This window comes from Seriola dumerili, unplaced genomic scaffold (genome assembly GCF_002260705.1).
Source record: "Seriola dumerili isolate Sdu_G_001 unplaced genomic scaffold, Sdu_1.0 BDQW01000025.1, whole genome shotgun sequence".
Taxonomy (NCBI): domain Eukaryota; kingdom Metazoa; phylum Chordata; class Actinopteri; order Carangiformes; family Carangidae; genus Seriola; species Seriola dumerili.
This window is the reverse complement of record NW_019174280.1, coordinates 10,549,390-10,570,615: the sequence shown is the minus strand read 5'-3', so window position 1 is coordinate 10,570,615 and position 21,226 is coordinate 10,549,390. Positions and strand designations below refer to the sequence as shown.

The window sequence follows — 21,226 nt, the reverse complement described above, 5'->3', positions numbered from 1 at the left end:
GGGGGGGGGGGGGGGGGGGTTGCATCTTGTATTTCAATTTAAAAAAAATAAAAAATTGCAATATATTCTCCTAATATAGTTGTGAGTTGATTAAACTAAGAACTAATTTAACCATTTTATAAATAAAAGAGACAGAATATAAAGAATTCGATAAGTGTATTCTAATGTAAATACACAATATATTCATGAAATAATTTTCACTATGGCATCAGTGCACAGTGCATGTTAGTAGAATAAGCAATTTTCAAAATTATGGCTAATACAACAAAATGAATATTCCAAATTTTAGAATAAAGAGATACTAAGAAAAAGGCTAAACTTGAATGTAATTAGACAATTTTATGATACATTTCACTTTTTTAAAAACATTTTCTGTTGTATGTGATACAAGTTAATGTGAATGTGATTTTGTTTTCAAAATCAATCCAGAATGTAAATAAATATATAAATATGGGGTGAGTAAATAAACACAAAAAACTTATCTATAATCCTCTTCCCCTAATAATTTTTATACAGTCCCTTACTCATTTTTACCACCTGTGTGTATATTGTCCACACATTATTCACTACATCAGTTGTTTCAACAGTCAAAGCCTCTTGTGTGTTTCAGGCTTATGTCTAATGGCTCTGTGTTTGTTTTAGCTCGTTCCCTGAAAACCAGTGGTATCGGTCGCTTGCTGGTGACTGTCACTGAAGCTCAGGAGCTCAAGGCCTGTAAGCCCAATGGTGAGGCTCTGTGATGGGATAAGACTGTCCAGCGTTCCATTTCTTAAAGAAATACTAATACAGTGTGTATTATAAAAGTAATGACTAGTTCATTTGAAAACCCTCATTATTTCTCTCCAGGTAAAAGTAACCCGTACTGTGAGCTGACCATGGGGGCTCAGTGCTACACCTCCCGGCCCATCAGCGACACTCTGAACCCCAAGTGGAACTTCAACTGCCAGTTCTTTATCAAAGACCTCTACCAGGACGTCCTGTGTATCACTGTGTTCGAGAAAGACCAGTTCTCACCAGATGGTCAGTGGATAAAGAGATGCTTACTCAGACATAATGGATTATAAAGCTTTTTGTGCAGTTTGTCCCGTCAGTACAGAATCAATGGAACAGACATAATCCTTGACTGGATGCAAGGTTCTGATGATTGCTTTTGTTTTGTTGTGTCTCTCTTTCTGTTCTGACGTGACTGTGTGTTTCAGATATTGAAAGCCCATGAAGCTGTTTGTAAACATTGTCTTAAAAACACTAAGTTCTGCAGTTTTACTAAATGACTGTTTTCTGCCTCTCCAGATTTCCTGGGTCGGACCGAAGTTCCTGTGGCAACCATCAAGAAAGAGATGGAAAGCAAAGGTGCTGCAAACCGACGCCTACTACTACATGAAGTCCCAACTGGAGAGGTTTGGGTGAAACTAGACCTACAGCTTTATGAACCCAGCAAATGAGGACAACACACACCCAAACACTCCCTCAGGCACAGACTTCATTCTATAGTAATGAGACATTTTTCATAAGCAGAAACATTTTAAGAGCCTAAAAGTTCCTGTTTGTAGCAGTGCAAGAGATGCAATGAAAAACCCATTCTGCTACTCGTTCTGCCCTGAGCCATCGAGACGTGACCTCAAAAAGAAAGGGAAGTAGAGCGAGAAACTGGTGAAATATCCTCAGAAGTAGTAATTTATTGTGGAAAAGGGAATTCTTGCTACAATCAAATCAGCAAAAATGTGAACAGAATTGCCAATACTTTAATTGCCATGCCTTAAAATGTAACCAGGAAGTTTTCCTAAATGGTTACGAAATGCAATATTTTTATATCATATATACAAATTTGTATAAGATACTATTTCACTCTTAGTGAGGGAATACAGCCTGTCCTACATGTGTTCACATACCCTATTATACATTCACCCTGCCCTTTGTTGCACACCACTGTACAATGTAATGTCAACGGTTACTTGACATCCTTTGGTGTAACCAAGTATGCCATTAAATCTTGAAAATGGCGTGAATAAAAAGGTACATACAGTAAACATTTTTCTTTGTTGTGGCGTAATGATTTTACTACTTTCTCAACACATTGTTTGTTTACCAGAGTCCTGACACTTTCAAGTAGGGTACCTGGGAAAACTGAGGTAGTTAAAAGCGAATTGAGGTGAAGATGTGTGTTAAACAAAGATTTTATTTGAACGTAGGAAAGGACTGAAGTTGCTGTAAACTTCCACTTGTGGAGAAACAGCAGCTGGTCTGATGGCACCTTCCATCTGGTGTGGCAGTTGCACTTATGTGGTATGGTATCGAATCAAGCCTGGATGAGACACTTACGTTACTTCTCACACACAACTTATTACTGTAATTCTTAACTGATGTTGTGGTGTCGTTGCATATCTTACAGTGTTATAGAAAACATGGTTAATAAATAAAACTAATTCTTTTAATGCCGTATATATGTACCTGCTGAACTTCCTTCTTTCAGCCTCATCCACCACTGGAGTTTTTCCGGATGAGGATGAGGCCTGTTGAGGTGTGCTGGCCTGAGGTGTCACGGACTCACTGAGAGGACGATCACTGTGAGGTAGCTTCTTTGCTTGTCTCCCTGTGTATTTACATCCTAAGATAGAACAGAAACCAATTTATAATTTGAAGAGTCATAAAAAACCATCACAAATCTGTCTAAAGATTTAAAACTAATTAGGATTTACAATGATTTGGGTTGACTGATTAATGGGATGATTATCCATGCAAAACTACTGTTTAGCATTTAGCTAAAATGCTAAAGTAATGTAACAGTAGCACAAGTGGAGATGACTCACTAATGTTCTCTATAGCGCAATATAAGTTTGCTAACACTAGCTAACTTTAGCCACCATAAGTTATTGGTCATACCAGACCAAGTAAGGCAAACCCCTGAGTGTTTTGAATTGCTCAAGGTGCCTTTAAATGCTCATGAATACAACTTGAATACTTTTGGAATAGGAAGATTTTTGGAAGTAACATAGCTTTGCTTTAATTTCCCCAAATTTAAGAGAAAATGCCACTACAGTTATCTCAGCTCAAACTCAAAGCATTCACATTAAGTCTTAAATTTCCTTTTGGTTAAAAAAAGCAAAATACCCAGATACCTGCTTCACAAGAACGAGCTGTTCTCTTTTCCTCCCGTCTTTGATGTAACTGAAGGTGTAATGAGTCCTTTAAGTCAGCTGTGTTGAGCTGGCGATAGAGTGGTTAATAGATTGTCAGTAATGGGCACATTTGAAATATGTGAATATGTCCAAAACTGTTTTTTTTTTTTTTTTTTTTTTTTTAAATATTGAGTAAAATATTTAAGTCACAAAAATCACCTTGAAGTATTGTGGCTTTTTGATGTTGAGAAGAAAGGGATTGTACTCCTTTAGATCATAAGTTTCTAGAAACACAAAACCCTGACGGTGAAAGACAGTAGTCAGATTAATATAAATCTCTTTAGTTAGCTTTGCTTATTTTTGTAGTAGCACAAAAAAAAGTCTGAGCTTCAGCATTACCTTGGTGTTGCAGTGTTGGAGATAGCGACTATACAAGCTCTGGCGCCTCTTGACCTCCAAAGTGCTACAGCTGGACACATGTTCCTCCACTCTCCTCTGGAGGGGAAACCATACACGCTCAGTCCAGCGCTTGTGCAGCAGCTCCCTCCTCCTCAGCTGTGTGACATCTCTTTGGCTCAGAAACCTCTCCAACTCCTCAATGACGACGCATTTAAGCCAACATGGGAGTTACAAAAAGGTCAATGTGTTTCCCTGCGACTCAAAGTCTTTTCTTTTGTAACACCATGAAGAGCAAGATATGGAAAAAGCTGCATCATTTTACTGAAAGCAACATAAGTTAGAGAATGTAAGCACATTAAACACAAAAACAGCAAAGCTACAGAAACCAGAAGCATCTTACCTTCACAAAACCATTTTCTGTGTCCAGTAAAGGTTTGATTATCTCTCTTGCCTGTTGATTTTCCGCCTCCATCTTTGTCTAAATGGCAACACATGCAGTAAGAAAAGTAACCTTCTCTCTGTGTATGCATGTTCGTGGATGAGTGCACTACCTGCAGATGTCTTAGGGAGGTGTGAGAGAGCCAGTCCTGTTCGGCACCGGGTTGTGATCCAGAGGGCGAGGCTTCATCCCTTTTCCCTGCTCTTACACGTCCACTGCTGCTCCTCGGCATCACACTCGGCTGAGATGGCCACTTTCTGGCCCCTGTGGCATCCTTCACACCTGCCGTGCACTCCTGAAACACCAGTAGAGTCACTTCTGTGGACGCTTATCAACTATGATCTGTAACTATTTAAAAACATGCTGTTGTTCTGGTTTGCAGTGTACAGTTTCATTTTCAGAAATCATTTGTAGTTAATCTCAAATCACACCATAGATAATAGCAAATATTATTCTAACTACAACTTGTTTTATAACTGAATTTTACCCACTGTGAATGCAAGACTGCGTGAAAACAAACTGCACAGCCACAAGTGGATTGTTGACTCCTGGAAATCCCAGCTCGAGCTCACAGACAGACCAAACACAATCATGTAGGTGTACAGAAGGTAACAAAAGCCAGCACAACAGGCAGTGACAGATCGTATCACTACCTGGAAACATGAGCCGCTTCTCACTGTTACGCAAACACATATGGTAGAACATGTATGTGAGAGCACTATGGAGATTTTTTTGGCATGACTTATGTTTGATATCAGCACGAAGGTGGCAGCTTCTTTCCTTGCTGTGCCTTTTGATGCATTTGTCTGAACTAGTAGTACTATCTTGATTTAATGTGCAGTACATGCATTTGGATGCATTGTTCATTTGCATTTCACCTGATCCAGCACCATGTACTTTCTTTCTGTTGTCCATGTTGATAACAGTAGCTACTATGTGTGTCTGTCAATAACTTGAAACCTTTTTCATTCATCCCTTGCTAAGACATCGAGATTCCAGCATCGTACATTCAGACATGTCACTGTACTGACAGGACAGAAAGAAGGGCAGCCATGCATTCAGACAGGCATTGTACCCGCTGCCAAACTATCCAGGCTGGCAAGGGTACACAGCCTCTCTGACATTAAAAGACTGGTGATAAATTATTAGTTGGCAAGAGTTCACAGTTTCACTCCGTGAAAGGGCAACAGCAGTGTGCATGCAAGAGAGAAAAAATTCTATATATTATACTGTTGAGCAGAAAACCTCGACCCCTATTGCTCTTCAATTGCTAGAAGTTCATGATGAATTTGGCAGGGTGGTGAACTGACAAGAAGTGTTGGCTATGTGGTGTGTGTGTGTGTGTGTGTGTGTGTGTGTGTGTGTGTGTGTGTGTGTGTGTGTGTGTGTGTGTGTATATAGCAGTCCTGATGTAGATTATAAAAAGTTGTTGGTGTTTTAAAGTTGCATTATAAGACTATTACTTAGATCTTTTTTGTTTTTAGTGGCACTTATACATTTATTAAGAGACACTTGCATGTTTTTCCTTACCTCTGGTTTCAACAGGCTGACAGGAAATGGTGTGTGGAAGGTGATCAAGCCACTGGCAGTGTCTTTCTTCTTGATAGGGCTCATCCCTGCATCATGAGAAAAAAATACTTTTGAGTTATCAGTGATGATAACTAGCTTGTTATGGGTCTATTGGCCCCAATAAATCTTAATCTATATGTGTATTAGCTAAAGCCCGTGGTGCCACAGGCTAAACAGGCTACATTTGTATCACTTAAAGGCTACAAACTGTGGGAGAGCAATATTGCATGAAATTAAATTAACTCTAATCCAATCGGTGCCTTTACTTTAGTAATTAAGCCTGTGTCGCCACTGCAGTGTTATGGTTTCTTACCTTTGTTGACTTGAGGACGTTTGGGGAAAAAAAAGCCAAACAGCCAAAATTAAACACAATATCCTTGGTTTACGGTCTGAAGGTCGTCACATTAAAAAGGTGAAGCATTTTAAAGAGTGGCGACTGCTTGTTCCCTCCTCAGACCAGCCTCAGCTGTCAACAGAGGTAGTAACCTGCAGGGAGAGAGAGAGCGAGAGAGAGGAGGGGAGAGGCCTCCTCCAGGTGTCCTACCGTCTGGAGGTTTTCCGTTGCCATGACACCGGCACACACAAACGAGCCGAGACGAGCACGCGCTGCAAAGACGTTCTCAGGACGCACGCGGCGTTTCATATGTAAGCATATCAATCTATATACATTTGGTTTAACAAATTTAAAGTTTAACAAATAAAATCTTAATGGACCGAAATTCTTGGGACAGGAGCGACAATTAATGACATATTTGGTCAAAAACATAAATTATTACATATATTTTAAATTCGGCACCGAGAGATTTAACAACTCGTAGAATTTTCACCTTGTAATTATTTATTTTCCGCCGTATAACTTAAATATTTTTTGTTCTTAATTATTCTCCATTACAATAGCAATAGTCCTATCTATTTTAGGCAGGGTGATTGCTACCTTGTCTAACACTCACGTGTGTTTAGACGGACTGAGTTTATCCAGCCTGAGTGGTTGGCTATATACCCACAGACTGGAAAATATCATCCTCTATAGACACTGAGACAATCAGTACATGTGTTATTTGAAAGAGTAGTTAATGACATCACAAGGGATCCCGTCTGACACCCAACTCATATTGAAAGAAATCCGTGGAATAACGAAAAGTTGTAGCTTATTTAGGTGACCATTTGGTATTTTAAATTGTAAAACAAAAAAGATTCAAAGTAAGCCCTGTGAGTTCAGAGAGTTTCAGAAAGTCTATTTCTGAGGAGCTTGCTCGGGCCTGTAAAGCTGCTACTATAAGGTGCACTGGGTTAAAGAGTTGTACTCTGCTGGTCTTAATAAGCCCGTTGACACCTGATGTGCACTTTCAAGGTGTTCCACGGCAACACTCCGACACCTGCGGAGAATGCGAGTACTTAATGTTTGGGTATTAGCTGCGTAAAGGCAGGGCAGGGCAGGGCTTGGCCAGATCATAACTTGGGATTTTCACTGCTTTCTTTCCTTTCGTTGCCGGGTCCAGGACAGGGGGGAGACTACATGGATTGGTGGACTTCGTTGGCAGCGTGTATTGCCCTGCTGTGGATATTCTGCTTCATAGACGGTAAGAGGAAAATGACAAGTGGAGATTTGTAAGCTTTTCGGGACTACCTTAAGGCGGAAACATATTCAATGTAAAGCACTTTTCTTGGTATAAACCAAATTCTTTTCTTTCAGATTTGCTAAGAATTAATTATCAGTTGCCCAAAAGCCATAAACGGACGCTTAGCACACAGGGACATCTTAAATCAGGAAGTCATGACATTATTCAGATTTTACGCACGCTGCCGCATGTGTAACAGTGGATGTCATCCACTAAAATATTTAGGAGTCATTTTGTGTGTAGTACATCTTAAACTAAGAAGGTGTAATTTAATAAATGCTTCGCAAAAATAGTGGTTTTCCTCACTTTAGACTTTCTTCTTTGGCATTTTTGAGACTAATAATTCGAAAGGGTTTTATGGCTAATCGTTCCAAGACATACTCTTGCCAAAAACGAAACTGCAATAGAAAGTAAGAATTTGTCTGTATTGCAGATTAAATCATTTGTGATATTGGTCAATTTAACTGATGATTGATCCTGTGCAGCAGTAGTGCGTAATAACGCACCACACCACTCGCTTTGCGTGCTCAGGTGACACCCACTGCCCACATGGCTGCTGTACAGACTTTAATCCAGTGGCAGACGCTGTTTGTAATGGTAACTGACATTAGCCACAGTGTTAAATTAGACTCCAGCTGACCCCGTTACCCTCTTATCTCCAGGCAACGCCGTGCTTGAGCTGCGGCTGCTCTTCCATGCTCTGACCAAAGCAGCTTGTCACCTGTACCTGGCCCTGCTCCCGCTGCGCCGAGCCGCCACCCACTTCGCCGACTGTGCGAGATACCTTTTCAACCATGCCCAGCAGACCCCCTCCCCTCACGGCTACCCCCACCAAGGCCAACCCCTGGCCAGGAAAGGCACGCTGCACTTCCTGGAGGGCATGTGCGTGGTGTGCGAGACGGTGCCTAACCTGATGGGCGCAGCGCTCAGTGTGGGCGCCGCCTTCTGCCACATGCTGCAGGGAGGCTTCTACGTCCTGGCGGCGACGCTGCGCACCATCCAAGTCAACCTGTTCTCCCAAATGAACGGCGAGAAGGAGAGATGGGACAAAGAGCGGCACAGAGCCAGAGAGAGCGAGAAAAAGTTAAATTCTAAAGTGTTGGAATACATCTCGGTGTTTTGTCAAGACCCTGTCAGCGCTTTACGCATCAAGGTCGACGTGCCACCTGTGTATAGATAATCTTTGTCCTTGTAAAACAATTTCCTGGTTAATTGGCACATAAGAGGCCTTCTTCTAATTGCTGAGGGGTTACAGGTGCAGGCAGAGTGTTGATTGGTTTGCAGAGAGGACAGGAGGTTGAACTTTGACCTCTGGTGTTGCTGAGGGAATAGTACTAACAGAATCAGAAAAGAAATGATATTTAAGTGTGAAAAAGATAAAACAATCTATGGTGCATTTTGTTACATTTGTTTTACATTTATTGAGATGTAAAGAAGTTAAAATAAATTTCTCAAACAAAATCTCACGTGTTTGATTGGTTGACATTGTTGTGATATTTATACCTTATTGCTACATTAATGCACATACAATCAAGTGTCATAATTCAGTGTCGGTGTTTACTATCTAATTGGGCTTAAGTCAGCAGACAGTTTATTTATCAGTGCTTTTTTGCTCATTCACACTATCAGTCGTATCAATCAACAATAAATCTGGAACAGAAAGTTAAAAATGTATTAACACAATGTAAGTTATTAAAATGAAGTCATAGTCCACAGGCATCACCAATGCTTCTGTCACACCTGGAAGGGCAGGAAGGCACTTTTTTGTTTTAATTTAAAAACTGTTTTCATCAAAAACTAATTCTGATTATAACGTCAAACAAAATCAGCTACACCGTCACCTTTGGGTCACCATGCCAGGTGTTTGTAGCTTTATCTTAGCCCTGTCAGATCTGTAAGGGATGAGAGCAAGGACATGGAGAGGGGGAGGTAGTGAATGTTCAAGAGTGGAACGCAGCCAGGTTAAGTCCGGCATCCAGGATAAAGTATTTTGTCTGAGAGCTCAGAGTTAAGGTGCAGCAGTTCTGCATAACGGCTCCGAGGGAAGAGGATGAGGACAAAGATGTGAAAAGGGAGAGGAGGACGGGGTCAAACAGGGGTGAACAGGACTAAGGGCTGATACTTAGGATGGATCTATTCCATTGGAGACTAAAGCCTCGCATCAGGTGTAGTCTGGAGCATCTGGGGAAGGATTTTCCCCACTACAGGGAGAGAGGAAAAAGAAAAATCCCTCATGTTTTTGGTATGGTAAACGACAGTCTATTTTAAAAATTAAACTACACCAAAATATTCATTTGCAAGACTCAAAACAACTGTTCTATCTTCATCAAAAATATCACAACTTACAAAGTATGTCTCCAATTCTTCTAACAGCTGCTTTGTTCACTTTGTATTCACTCTGCTCAGACCTGTGATGAGGAAACAAGATACTCATGCATAACTCTGGCATCGAAAATGCAAACAGCTTCTCAACCACCACAGAAAATGAGCTTAAAACCAAACAGATTTGCAGGGGCTAATCCCATTACTCACGCCTTGAACTTTGTCACAGCCTCCAGTCGTCGCAGAGCCGACAAAACGTTTTTCTGTGTGTCAGATGAAAGGGCTTCATAGGTGTGAAGCTCACCTGCACAACAGAGAGATAATCACGGCGATGTGGTTTGCTGAGCTGGAGAAGCTGGAGACAGTTCTAGAGGTCAGAGTTGTCACACTTTCTGTTTTACCTGAGAGGATGAGCTTTGTAGCCAGGTTTCTCACAGCAGGTAGGACCTGTTTCTCTGTGAACACATGAACCTCATCTTCAGAGAGGTACCTGAACATCACCTGGACATAAAAACACAACCTGATCAAGCAGACGAACCTAAACTTCCTTCTTTTCTTATATATTATATGTTTTATATTTTATTAATTCTGTTGTAGCAGGCCATTTAAAAAGAGAGAAGTGCCATAAACTAAACTAACTTCCAGGTGATGTTTTGGAAAATTATTGGGAAATAAAGTCTAACTGGTTTAATTTTCCACCACGGAGGTTTAAATTCTGTTTCAAAGCCTCATTAAATTTTTGTTGACCTAAAAGTTGTCACATTTGAATAGACTAATCTAAAAATACTGCAATCAGCTGAAACATCAAAACCATTTAAAAATAAAAAGTTGGGGCTCAGTAATGCTGAAATAAAATGTTGTTCTCTCCACCCTCTCCCTGCTAAATAACCTGAATTTCATTTATGTGCACGACATGTTATCATGGTCATAGAAGGCACACGTCAAAGCACCTGATAGGAATCTATGAAGGGTTGTAGTAGTGCCTGCAGGAAGGACAGCGCCTCCAGCCCTGTGTCTGACAGTGTTACTTCCTGCTGGCTCAGGTGGACTGCTCCACATTTCTTCAGGAGGAAGCACGCCTCCTCAAAGTCCTGATTGATGGACAGACATTAACACAAAATCAGTAACATTATGTATAGATTTAAAATGAAGTAACAACTCAAGCAGCCATCATCCATCCAAGTATACTGGTTAAGTAGATAACCTGGGATGCTATTGCTTCATCAGGCCAAATATGACAGAGGTAGAGCTACGAACTAAGATTTCCTACACGATTTAAGAGGACGATAATCCTCCTGGTCCTGTGATGCTCGGAGGAAGCTGAGCCTTGACTTGACAGATGAGGGTTTTACCTGAGACAACTTGTCAGGGATGAAGATGAACTCGTAGGAAAAGAGCTCCTGCAGGAAGCAGAAGAAGGTGAAGAGCTCGTCTGTGAACACAACAGTAGATCACAATGAAGCGAGGGCACAGAATTTCACACTGTGTTATCTGGAAAAAAAATATGCCGTCGTTAACCTTCACCTCTCCGTGTGCTCTTTGTGATGTGAATGGCGGTCGCGAGCAGGGCCGGACGCACAAAAACGTGCAGCGCCTGATTCCTATAGGAGGCCAGCATCAGCACCGCTGCCGCTATCTTTATCACACCCTCCTCTGGGCTGATTGGATGCTTCCTCGCTGTCTCTTCCTCCTGAACCAGGTAGACACGTCCCGCTTTGTGATGAACTACGGAACGATGAAGGGCCACGGTGGATGACATCACGTCGGAGTCGGCGGCTTGTCCTGCAGAAAATCATCTCTGTTATCTTTCTTTAATAGGTAATAATAGTATTCAGAGGGTCCGACTGGCATCAGAATAGTTTGTGTGTACGTGTGTGTGTGTTCATGTGCCTGCATATGTGAATCTACACACACCCGACACCTGTAAAGTGAGACAGTTCAGTAGGGTCGTCTCAGGATAAGTTACTTAAAGTGCATTAATCCACTGAACATCTCCTAAGTGAATCTGAACGCTTGTGCCAACTCACATTCATCTAATCTGTCTGATCTACCTCAGAGCTGAAGGAGCCTTTAGTGTCCCGAGGTGAGACGCCGGAGGGAAAGCACTCGGTTACTTTTCTCTGCATGAACTCTGTCTGGTTCACTTGAAATGCAATATGCAAATGCCCCCTACTGGTCATTCAAGAGATGTGAAGGTTAAGGCTGCATCGAAGTCCCTCCGTGAGGAGAGCTTAACACTTATCCTAATCATGTGCTCAAGCTTGATGCAGCTGTATTTGCACATAAAATAAAATGTATTAAACCCATTCATTAAAGCTGGACAGCTTTTAACACTGCTATCCCAGACTTGTGTTTTAGATGTGGGCAGGAGAAGGGAACATTTTCCCCACTGTGTTTGGGAACAATAGAGTTTAAAAGTTCTGGATGGAGATTGAACAAACTCTGGAAAACATATTGGGTGTAAATTGAACACTTGACCCAATGCTTTTTATATTAGGATTGTACCCTGATAAACACAGCCAGTGTAAGGACGATATTGTGTTTTTTCTACTTGCCAAAAGTGTTATTTATTTATAAGACCTTTACCTACAACTTTACCTTTGCAAAAAATAACTTGCATACTAATAGGTAAACAGCCTTTTTTAGAGTTCATGGAGAATACAGATTTCAGTGATGTAATGTGATAACTGTAGCTGGTGAACTATACTCTGGTGTCTGATTTATCTAAATAACTGGATAACCTTTTGTTTTCAAACTGTTTTTTTTCTTTATACGTCAACATTAATGCAACGTGGATATATGTAGTGTGTCCATAATATAAACAATATATGTTTATGTATTATTTTATATAATTTTTATGCATTTATATTGTCTTCATTTTTCTATAATTTAAGTGTTCACTTATTTCTTTAGGGTTTATGTTTTGTTCTTATTAGAAATTGACAACTATACTTTATAATGCCCCCCCCCCATTTAATTTAGACTTGGATGTGAATATGTTTCTTGTTTTTGTTATTGCTACATGTTGTGTCAAAAAAATAAAAGATATTGCTGGAAAAAAGACAAAACAAAACATTTTATCTTCTCACACACCATGCCAGTTCAGACGAGCCCCGTAGTCCAGCGCCAGCTTCCTGAGCCAGAGGGTTTTCTCTGTGAGCTGCTGCCACAGAAGACCCTCCTTTGTTAATACTGTGATAGGAGCCTGGAGCAACAGGCAGGCCATCAGAGACCATGGGCTGATCAGAGAGCCCTCTTCTTGGAGTCGTACCATCAGATGAGCCAGCCAGCTCACACAGGCCTGAGCCTCTGCTGTGGGCCTCTGAGGAAGATCTCTGTGAACAGAAATAAAGGGAGAGAAGAGAAGGGGGTGAGCAGGATGAAGGGAGGGACACAGCCAGACTATGCTGCAGACAGACCGGAAAATAGATGATTACATGTCTGTAGCAACTACTGAGGACAGTATAGTAAGGCATAAAAATATAAAAAAAACGTCATAGTATAGTAAGGCATAAAAATATAAAAAAAACGTCATAGTATAGTAAGGCATAAAAATATTTAAAAAAACATCATAGTATAGTAAGGCATAAAAATATGAAAAAGATGTCATAGTATAGTAAGGCATAAAATGTCAAAAAACGCCATAGTATAGTAAGGCATAAAAATATTAAAAAAAACGTCATAGTATAGTAAGGCATAAAAATATTAAAAAAAACATCATAGTATAGTAAGGCATAAAAATATTAAAATAACATCATAGTATAGTAAGGCATAAAAATATTAAAAAAAACATAGTATAGTAAGGCATAAAAATATAAAAAAGATGTCATAGTATAGTGAGGCATAAAAATATAAAAAAACGTCATAGTATAGTAAGGCATAAAAATATAAAAAAACGTCATAGTATAGTGAGGCATAAAATGTCAAAAAACGTCATAGTATAGTAAGGCATAAAAATATAAAAAAACGTCATAGTATAGTGAGGCATAAAATGTCAAAAAACGTCATAGTATAGTAAGGCATAAAAATATAAAAAAACGTCATAGTATAGTAAGGCATAAAAATATTAAAAAAAACGTCATAGTATAGTAAGGCATAAAAATATAAAAAAAACATCATAGTATAGTAAGGCATAAAATGTCAAAAAACATCATAGTATAGTAAGGCATAAAAATATTAAAAAAACATCATAGTATAGTAAGGCATAAAAATATTTAAAAAAACATCATAGTATAGTAAGGCATAAAAATATAAAAAAACGTCATAGTATAGTGAGGCATAAAATATAAAAAAACGTCATAGTATAGTGAGGCATAAAATGTCAAAAAACGTCATAGTATAGTAAGGCATAAAAATATAAAAAAACGTCATAGTATAGTAAGGCATAAAAATATTTAAAAAACGTCATAGTATAGTGAGGCATAAAATGTCAAAAAACGTCATAGTATAGTGAGGCATAAAATTATAAAAAAACGTCATAGTATAGTAAGGCATAAAAATATTAAAAAAACATAGTATAGTAAGGCATAAAAATATTAAAAAAACATAGTATAGTAAGGCATAAAAATATTAAAAAAAACATCATAGTATAGTAAGGCATAAAAATATTAAAAAAACATCATAGTATAGTAAGGCATAAAATGTCAAAAAACAGCAAAGTATAGTAAGGCATAAAAATATAAAAAAACGTCATAGTATAGTAAGGCATAAAATGTCAAAAAACGGCAAAGTATAGTAAGGCATAGAATTGTCATAAAATGTCATATTATAGTAAGTCATAAATATCATGGTATAGTAAGTCATAAAAATGTCAGTGTAGTATGTTATAAATAAGACTAGGTCAAAACCTAGTACATGTCTGGACCACCTATGGTCCAGTCCTGATGTCATAACTGCAACGTCATTAAACTAAATCACCAAACACATAAATGAAAGATAAAGACTGAGATTTCAGGTGTATAGACTTCTAAACAGTCAGAAAGTTAGAAGAGACAGACTATCTTTCTTTAAAGTTATTTTTTCAGGCCTTTACCTTTATTACAGCTATATATAGAGCTAGAGATAGAGCTAGAGATAGAGATAGAGATAGAGAGGCTGTAAAAAGCCCACGGGCCGGACCCAAAGTTGTGCCACCAGGTAAAGATTAAGTTCAAAGCACTTGCCCTACCAGGTGAGCTAAAGAAGGAGCTAACAGCAGTGTACCTTACACACTTCATATATCTAATTTAGTCTCTCACGGAGCACAACCTCCATCTGGGATGCACAATAGTTTAGCTTTTATTTACTTTCAACTCCAGAACGTAACAGACTTTTATTAGAGGCAGGTCTTTATGTCCAATTCCATCTGTTTGATATGTGTATGAGTTGATCATAGCATTTAGTACGAAGCCTCGTTACCAATGACTTCTCCCTCTCTCTCTCCTGCTCTGTCTCATGTTCAGTTATTCCTTTACCTCCTTTAGTAATATGTTTATTTGCTGTAATGGAGGCATGGCTCAATGTATGGGGAGGTGCTCCTCCTCCTCCCTGCAGTTCCTGAGCAGCAGGGAAACCAGCCAATAAATTAAATCATTATGAAAGGAATTTAGAACTGGCACTAATGCCGGGATATAAAGGAACATTTATGGGAAATATAATTAAACACATGAATTAAGGGGTAGACTTGGGTATGACTTTTTAAAACAATACAGAGTTTGGTTGGTAGCTAATGGGAAAATTTGAACTCATGACCTCAGCATTTCTAAAATCCTGGTTTAAGCCCTGTATGGTGAGTGTGGTGCACATGTAGAAAAACAGACTGAATATCCTGTACAGATTTGTAAAGAACTTTTGAACCTGGGTATGAGGTTGTATTGGCAGCGATTTATCTTGCCCTGGCAAAGCTGTCTGACTGACAGGGGATGGCCAAAGTTCACATGCATGGTGCCGTAATCTTCCTGAAGCACTTTGCTAGCCTTCAGCAGACCCTGCAGAGAAAGATGGAGGCTGGATGTGAATCAAAAGCAAGAATAATCAGCTTTATTTATAGATGACCCTCCTCACTAGCAGTAATGAGGTCAAAGTCATATTGTTTGCAAATATAATACATGGACAAGAAAGAAAATGACATGTTAGTAGGGATTCAGAACAGGCCGGAGTAATGAGGCAGTCAGGTTCATCCGCACCCAATTAACCTTCACCATAACATTACATCTCAGTGAATCCTAGACGGTGGTGAGGTGTCTGATTATTAATTATTGCTGAAGTGAGTAATGTGAGCTGGACGTACCGTGGTGCTTTCTTTGGGCTTGGGGACACCCAGTAACTCGTGGGCAAGCAGCGACTCCTCCAGCACTCGGTCGTAGCTGATACTGACGGGCACCAGTGTGACGTCAAACACCTCACCTTTAAAGTAGGGCTCCAGCACCATGTGCATCATACCTGCAGACGCATACAGATAGTAACCAATAAAAAAAAACTCTAATCGAGGGGTTGGAGACAGAAGACAAAGGGAAAAGACCATCATGTTCATCTTGCTGTGAGATTAAAGCAACAAAGACTTACCCTGGGATGCACTAACACTGCGTTAACATGTGTACACTCACCTAATTTAGGCATCAGGGACTTCAGTGTGCGACTCCTCAACCCTTCCACATAAAACTCCATGGGAGCATGTCCTTTCTACAGAAAAGACATTAAACAGTTGGATGCAGCTGAAACAAACATACTACTGTGGAATACTGATGCAATTTCTAAAAAGAGGAACAGCAAGTTTGGTACATCTGATGGAGCAGATTATCATATTTTACCCTGATGATGGTTTTGACATATTCTGACAGCACCGCCCAGTACAGTTTGTCAGAGCCGATGGCACGTCGGATAAAGAAAGCTCCAGAGCGACGCAGGATCTCTCCTACCATCTTCATCCCTGCAAGAGCTTTATAGGGGAGGAGGAGGAGAAACAGAGAAATGAACAGAGGGAGAGGGAGAAGTGAGCGTCTGAGATGTTGTGATATATCCCCATGTCATCTATGATGTTCTGCTGCTTTAAATCAAATAGATACTTGCGAATTCCTGCAGCAATAACAGGTAAAGGGATGTCGTAGGTGAACAGGATGTAGGAGATCACTAAGAAGTCCACATAACTCCTGTGATTGGGCATCAGGATCACAGGAGACTCCTGAATAGCTTGTTGGAGCTGCAACAACAGAAAAATTAAAGAAAGTTTAAGGGAGAAAAAAGAGAACTAGTATCAGCAGCAGCATGTTGGGATAGTTGTAAGAAAAAAACCCAAAGCTAATTTAATATATGAATCAAAATGTATGCAAAGTAATCCACCTTTAATCTCAGTCCTCATAAACCTGTACGTAAGGAATAGTTTGACATTTTGGGAAAAGATTGATACCACTAGCTTAGCTTAGTTTAGCACAGCACAAAGACTGGAAACACAGGGAAACAGCTTGTCTGGCTCTGTCTGTTGTTTTTCCACTTTTTGTACCGATTAAACAAATGAGATATAATGTCTTAATCAGTGAACTTTAGGTTTGCTGGTAGGTGGATTTTCTTACCTTCACACAGGGCCAGGCTAGCCGTTTCCTCCCGTCTAGTCTATGTGCTAAGCTAAGCTAACGAAGCAGGCTGTAACATTTTTCTCAAGCACACAAATCAGCATTTTTCCCCAAAATTCCTTTAATATGAGGTAAGACAAGACGGTAATTACTTCTTCACATTGTTTTATAAATAAAAACATATTTTAAGTTGCAGCTAGGAAGGGAAAATCAGCCTTTAAAATGAGTTGGTCAGAGGGCCATGTTTGATACAATTGTAATTTAGAAAATGTAAGTAAGGGTTTGGATTAAATTATTAGGGAACAACATTTAAGCTTTGTCTGAGAGCTGCATAATTTATTATTAGTTAACAGTCCACTGTTAATTTATTGATCTTAAAAAGGGTTCAGTTCAGCCAAATGAAAAGAAAAACATTAATGTGCTTTGAACATCTCAAACATATGTCAGAGGCAGATGTATCTCAAAACCAGTGCAAATAAAACTCCAACAATGTATCTGCTAACAGCAGCCAGACACCATATGGTATAAGAGAGACCATACAGTACAATGTTTAATGTTTTGGGTGGACTCTAATTCACAGAAACCTACACAAGTAGAGCAACAATTACTTTGCAGCAGTACATTTCAGTGGACAGTCCTCTTTGCTGTATGTGTTTGGTGTTTCAGTGCACAGTACTGATTATTTAATGGGTCCTGACCGTGTTGAGGCCTTCCATGTTGACAAAGACGCTGGTGAAGAGCCTCTTGAGCACCTTGGTTAGTGTGTAGCCCATCAGCCTGATAAACCCCAGCTGCAGGTTTTGAGACATTTCCTCCATAATCCCACAAGCCTCCTCTTGCACCTCCTCCACCGATGACCCCGTCTCCATGGCGATCTGAAGAAGGATGCAGGGAGAAGACTGACCCCATGCTGATTAAGTTGCACGGTGAAATTTCATTGTAACATTTTGTTTTCAATCACACAGTCTCACCTCTTTGGTTACATAGCGTAGATACTGGGACTCCAGCACGGCTTTGTTGAGTTCAGCCGTGGAGCAGGGTGGAGCTCCCTGGTAGGGGTGGGGGTTAAAGCTCCTGAGGGCATGGCCAAGATCACTGCTGCGCCGCCTCTCCTCCAATATGTCCACAAAGTCCTCATTTTTCAGGCCTGCCCTGCCTGAATCCCTATACTGGAGAAAGTAGCCGTGCTAATGTTAAAGTTAAGGCTGATGTTTGACACCTTCCATAGGAAAAGAACTGGATGGAATCGAAACGTGGCGATTTATAGATTGTCTCGGGAAGGAAGGAAGAAAGAAAGAAAGAAAGAAAGAAAGAAAGAAAGAAAGAGAAAATAATATGGGAAGTTAATAGCTGCTGTAGGTAACCCAGTACCTAAAGTCATATACAACCCCTGGCAAAAATTATGGAATCATCACTCTTGAAGGATGTAGAAAAAAAACAAAAAACTAATCACAGACATGCCACAAAACTATCATTATTCAAAATGCCAACCTTCTGGCTTTAAGAAACATTAAAAAAAAAAAAAGAAAGACAGACAAGTGTCATAGTCAGTCACATTGGCTTTTTTTTTTTTTTTTTTAAGATCAAGCAGAGGAAATAAATATGGAATCACTCAATTCTGAGGAAAATATTATGGAATCATGAGAAAAACACTAAACCATTAGTACTTTGTTGCACCACCTCTGGCTTCTATAACAGCTTGAATTCTCTGAGGCATGGACTTGACTATTGACAAACAGTATTCTTCATCAATCCGGCTCCAACTGTCTCTTATTGCTGTTACCAGATCAGCTTTGCAGGTTGGAGCCTTGTCATGGACCATTTTCTTCAATTTCCACCATAGATTTTCAATTGGATTGAGATCCGGGCTATTTCCAGGTCATGCCATTATATATCTTTCTTGAAGGAAAGTTTTCACGTCTTTTGCCCTACGGCAAGATGCATTATCATCTTGAAAAATGATGTCATCACCAAATATCCTTTCAAATGATGGAATAAGAAAAGTGTCCAAAATTTCAATGTAAACGTGTGCATTTATTGAAGATGTAATGACTGCCATCTCCCTCGTGCCTTTACCCGACATGCAGCTCCATATCATCAATGACTGTGGAAATTTGCATGTTTTCTTCAGGCAGTCGTCTTCGTAAATTTCACTAGAACGGCAACAAACAAAAGTTCCAGCGTCATCACCTTGCCCAATGCAGATTCACGATTCATCACTGGAATACGACTTTCATCCAGTCATCCACAGTCCATGAATGCTTTTCTTTAGCCCACTGTAACCTTGTTCTTTTCTGTTTAGGTGTGTTTGATGGCTTTCGTTTGGCTTTTCTGTATGTAAATCCCATTTCCTTTAGGCGAGTTCTTACAGTTCGGTCACAGACATTGACTCCAGTTTCCGCCCATTTAATCCTCATTTGTTTTGTTGTGCATTTTTCTGTTTTCAAGGCATATTGCTTTAAGTTTTCTATCTTGACGCTTTGATGTCTTCCTTGGTCTACCAGTATGCTTCCCTTTTACAACCTTCCCATTTTGTTTGTACTTGGTCCAGATTTTGGACACAGCTGACTGGAAACAACCAACATCTTTTGCAATATTCCATGATGATTTACCTTCTTGAAGAAGTTTCATAATCCTCTCCTTTGTTTCAGCTGACATCTCATGTTGGAGCCGTGATTCATGTCAATCCGCTTGGTGCAACAGCTCCCCAAGGTGTGAGCACTCTTTTTTAACTGCAGACTAATTAGCAGATTTAATCTGATGCAGGTGTTTGTTTTCGAACTGCAAATTACAGGGTGATTCCATATTTTTTTCCTCTGCTTGATCTAAAAAAGCAATTGTGACTGACAACAATTTTCTTCCTTTCTTTTTTTATTGTTGCTAAAGCCAGAAGGTTGGCATTTTAAATAATGATAGTTTTGTGGCATGTCTGTGATTTGCTTTTTTCCAATAAAATTAAACAATTTAATGAACATCCTCCAAGATAGGTGATTCCATCATTTTTGCCAGAGGTTGTAGACAGAAAGCTGACTTTTTGACACCACAAGTGGGAGCCAGCTGTGGTCCGATACACAACTTACACAAGTGTGATGTAGGAAAATTGAAGCCTCCAGGATACACTGTGGAGGATGAACTTCTCAGTGAAGTATGAGACATCTTGTGTCCAGCAGTTAAAACTTTTGAATTTAAAAAATATTTGTTTAATCATTGTGGAATTCTTTTCAATGAGTAGAAAGTAAGTATAAGAATTTTAAATAGGAAATTGAACTTAAAACACTGCATTTTATACATATTTTATAATATGAAAACATGACGGTCTTTATCCAGTTAAGAACGAAAACAACACAATGATTCATTATCAGCAATCTCTGTTTTGTACTCTGACCTCCTAATGCTAGTTGGTGGCTATTAAGCAACATCTACTTACAAACATTAGTTAGAGCAGCTTATACATCTCAGCTCTACTGGACAGATCTGTTACTCAATGAGACCCCAGCTTGGAGACCGACAACGTACAGGACATGATCCGATGTGTTTGGCTCAGTCAGTCTCGTCCTTAGCTCCGTACACTTTTTAATTTATAGTCAACGTTAACTTTTAAAGCTGAGAAGCTCGTGCTCGGGGGGGTGGAAGCTGGACTGAAGTGTCGAGATAAGTGTTGTGGATGAAAACACACACATTTCCAAAGGAAACTGAGAGGTCTCTTACCGCGTGAGTCATTCCGTGCAGGAACAAACAAAGCCCTCGCAGGTGCAGACGGTTTTCCTCATTGACTTTCGCTTTCCGTATTCGAAAGAGTCCTTCGATGCACCCTGCGTTACGGTGCAGCACCCTGGGGCCCAGGCCAATGGTGTCGCTGGATTTTGGAAACTCCTCCCGCATATTGTAACGTGCAGCCCCTTTGCCCTCTAATAACCCCTACACTAATGTGCGTGGTAGGATATGGAGCAAAGTGGAACTGAGAACAGCTGAGTTTAGCTACTTGTGGAAAAGTGCATGAATATACTGTATATTGACATGCACATGCTCATACATTGTATATGATGTACTAGTACATTTCCGATTCAGTATTTATTCCAGCACTCTTTGCACACGGCACGCTTGTGGGCCTAAAATAATTGAAAGAAAATCTTGTCACTTGTATAGAGATGAACTAATTATTATCACATAACCATTAATTAATTGTACATCTAGTGCACAATTTCCCTTCTGTGC

At 39.7% G+C, this 21,226-nt stretch overlaps 3 protein-coding genes across 5 annotated transcripts in view; 1 reads left to right on the top strand and 2 right to left on the bottom strand.

Moving 5' to 3' along the window:
• Positions 1 to 1,467, top strand: part of itsn2 (intersectin 2) — a 40,411-nt gene extending 38,944 nt beyond the window's left edge. The window contains exons 37-39 of the mRNA XM_022765457.1: positions 643 to 726; positions 847 to 1,020; positions 1,291 to 1,467. Of these exons, the coding sequence (XP_022621178.1) occupies positions 643 to 726; positions 847 to 1,020; positions 1,291 to 1,442 (410 nt within the window). The 3' untranslated portion in view covers positions 1,443 to 1,467. The remainder of the gene's footprint in view (positions 1 to 642; positions 727 to 846; positions 1,021 to 1,290) is intronic.
• A 690-nt stretch (positions 1,468 to 2,157) lies between these two features.
• fam228b (family with sequence similarity 228 member B) lies at positions 2,158 to 6,005 on the bottom strand. Of its 2 annotated transcripts, none has more exons than XM_022767917.1 (9): positions 5,837 to 6,005; positions 5,485 to 5,570; positions 4,067 to 4,249; positions 3,916 to 3,993; positions 3,516 to 3,710; positions 3,336 to 3,416; positions 3,117 to 3,204; positions 2,449 to 2,605; positions 2,158 to 2,302 (listed from the first exon to the last, which is right to left on the bottom strand). In XM_022767917.1, the coding sequence occupies exons 2-9, from the start codon at positions 5,566 to 5,568 to the stop codon at positions 2,176 to 2,178; spliced, it is 993 nt and encodes a 330-aa protein (XP_022623638.1). In that variant the 5' UTR covers positions 5,569 to 5,570; positions 5,837 to 6,005; the 3' UTR covers positions 2,158 to 2,175. The 2 variants fall into 2 exon arrangements, with proteins under 2 accessions (XP_022623638.1, XP_022623646.1); XM_022767925.1 differs by having other exon boundaries at positions 3,516 to 3,707.
• Positions 6,006 to 8,554: 2,549 nt separating this feature from the next.
• On the bottom strand, positions 8,555 to 20,810 carry LOC111216410 (dihydroxyacetone phosphate acyltransferase-like). Of its 2 annotated transcripts, XM_022737929.1 has the most exons (16): positions 20,720 to 20,810; positions 17,983 to 18,180; positions 17,710 to 17,886; positions 16,512 to 16,641; positions 16,253 to 16,380; positions 16,049 to 16,124; positions 15,733 to 15,884; positions 15,300 to 15,430; positions 12,558 to 12,799; positions 10,989 to 11,246; positions 10,817 to 10,896; positions 10,415 to 10,555; positions 9,866 to 9,965; positions 9,675 to 9,768; positions 9,489 to 9,550; positions 8,555 to 9,343 (listed from the first exon to the last, which is right to left on the bottom strand). In XM_022737929.1, exons 1-16 carry the CDS (start codon positions 20,729 to 20,731, stop codon positions 9,291 to 9,293), a joined length of 2,034 nt encoding a protein of 677 aa, XP_022593650.1. In that variant the 5' UTR covers positions 20,732 to 20,810; the 3' UTR covers positions 8,555 to 9,290. The 2 variants fall into 2 exon arrangements, with proteins under 2 accessions (XP_022593650.1, XP_022593651.1); XM_022737930.1 differs by lacking the exons at positions 17,710 to 17,886; positions 17,983 to 18,180.
• Positions 20,811 to 21,226: the final 416 nt, after the last annotated feature.

Excerpts from the sequence above, each read along its gene's own strand:
- fam228b (XM_022767917.1), bottom strand. The coding sequence starts at position 5,568 with ATGAGCCCTATCAAGAAGAAAGACACTGCCAGTGGCTTGATCACCTTC. Across the intron at positions 4,250-5,484 it reads TCAGCCTGTTGAAACCAGAG|GAGTGCACGGCAGGTGTGAA; the intron begins GTAAGGAAAAAC and ends CTGGTGTTTCAG. Across the intron at positions 3,417-3,515 it reads TCCAACACTGCAACACCAAG|GGTTTTGTGTTTCTAGAAAC; the intron begins GTAATGCTGAAG and ends TTTCACCGTCAG.
- LOC111216410 (XM_022737929.1), bottom strand. Across the intron at positions 11,247-12,557 it reads GGCTCGTCTGAACTGGCATG|GACAAGCCGCCGACTCCGAC; the intron begins GTGTGTGAGAAG and ends GATTTTCTGCAG. Across the intron at positions 9,344-9,488 it reads AAGAATTGGAGACATACTTT|TGGGGAAAATCCTTCCCCAG; the intron begins GTAAGTTGTGAT and ends CTCTCCCTGTAG.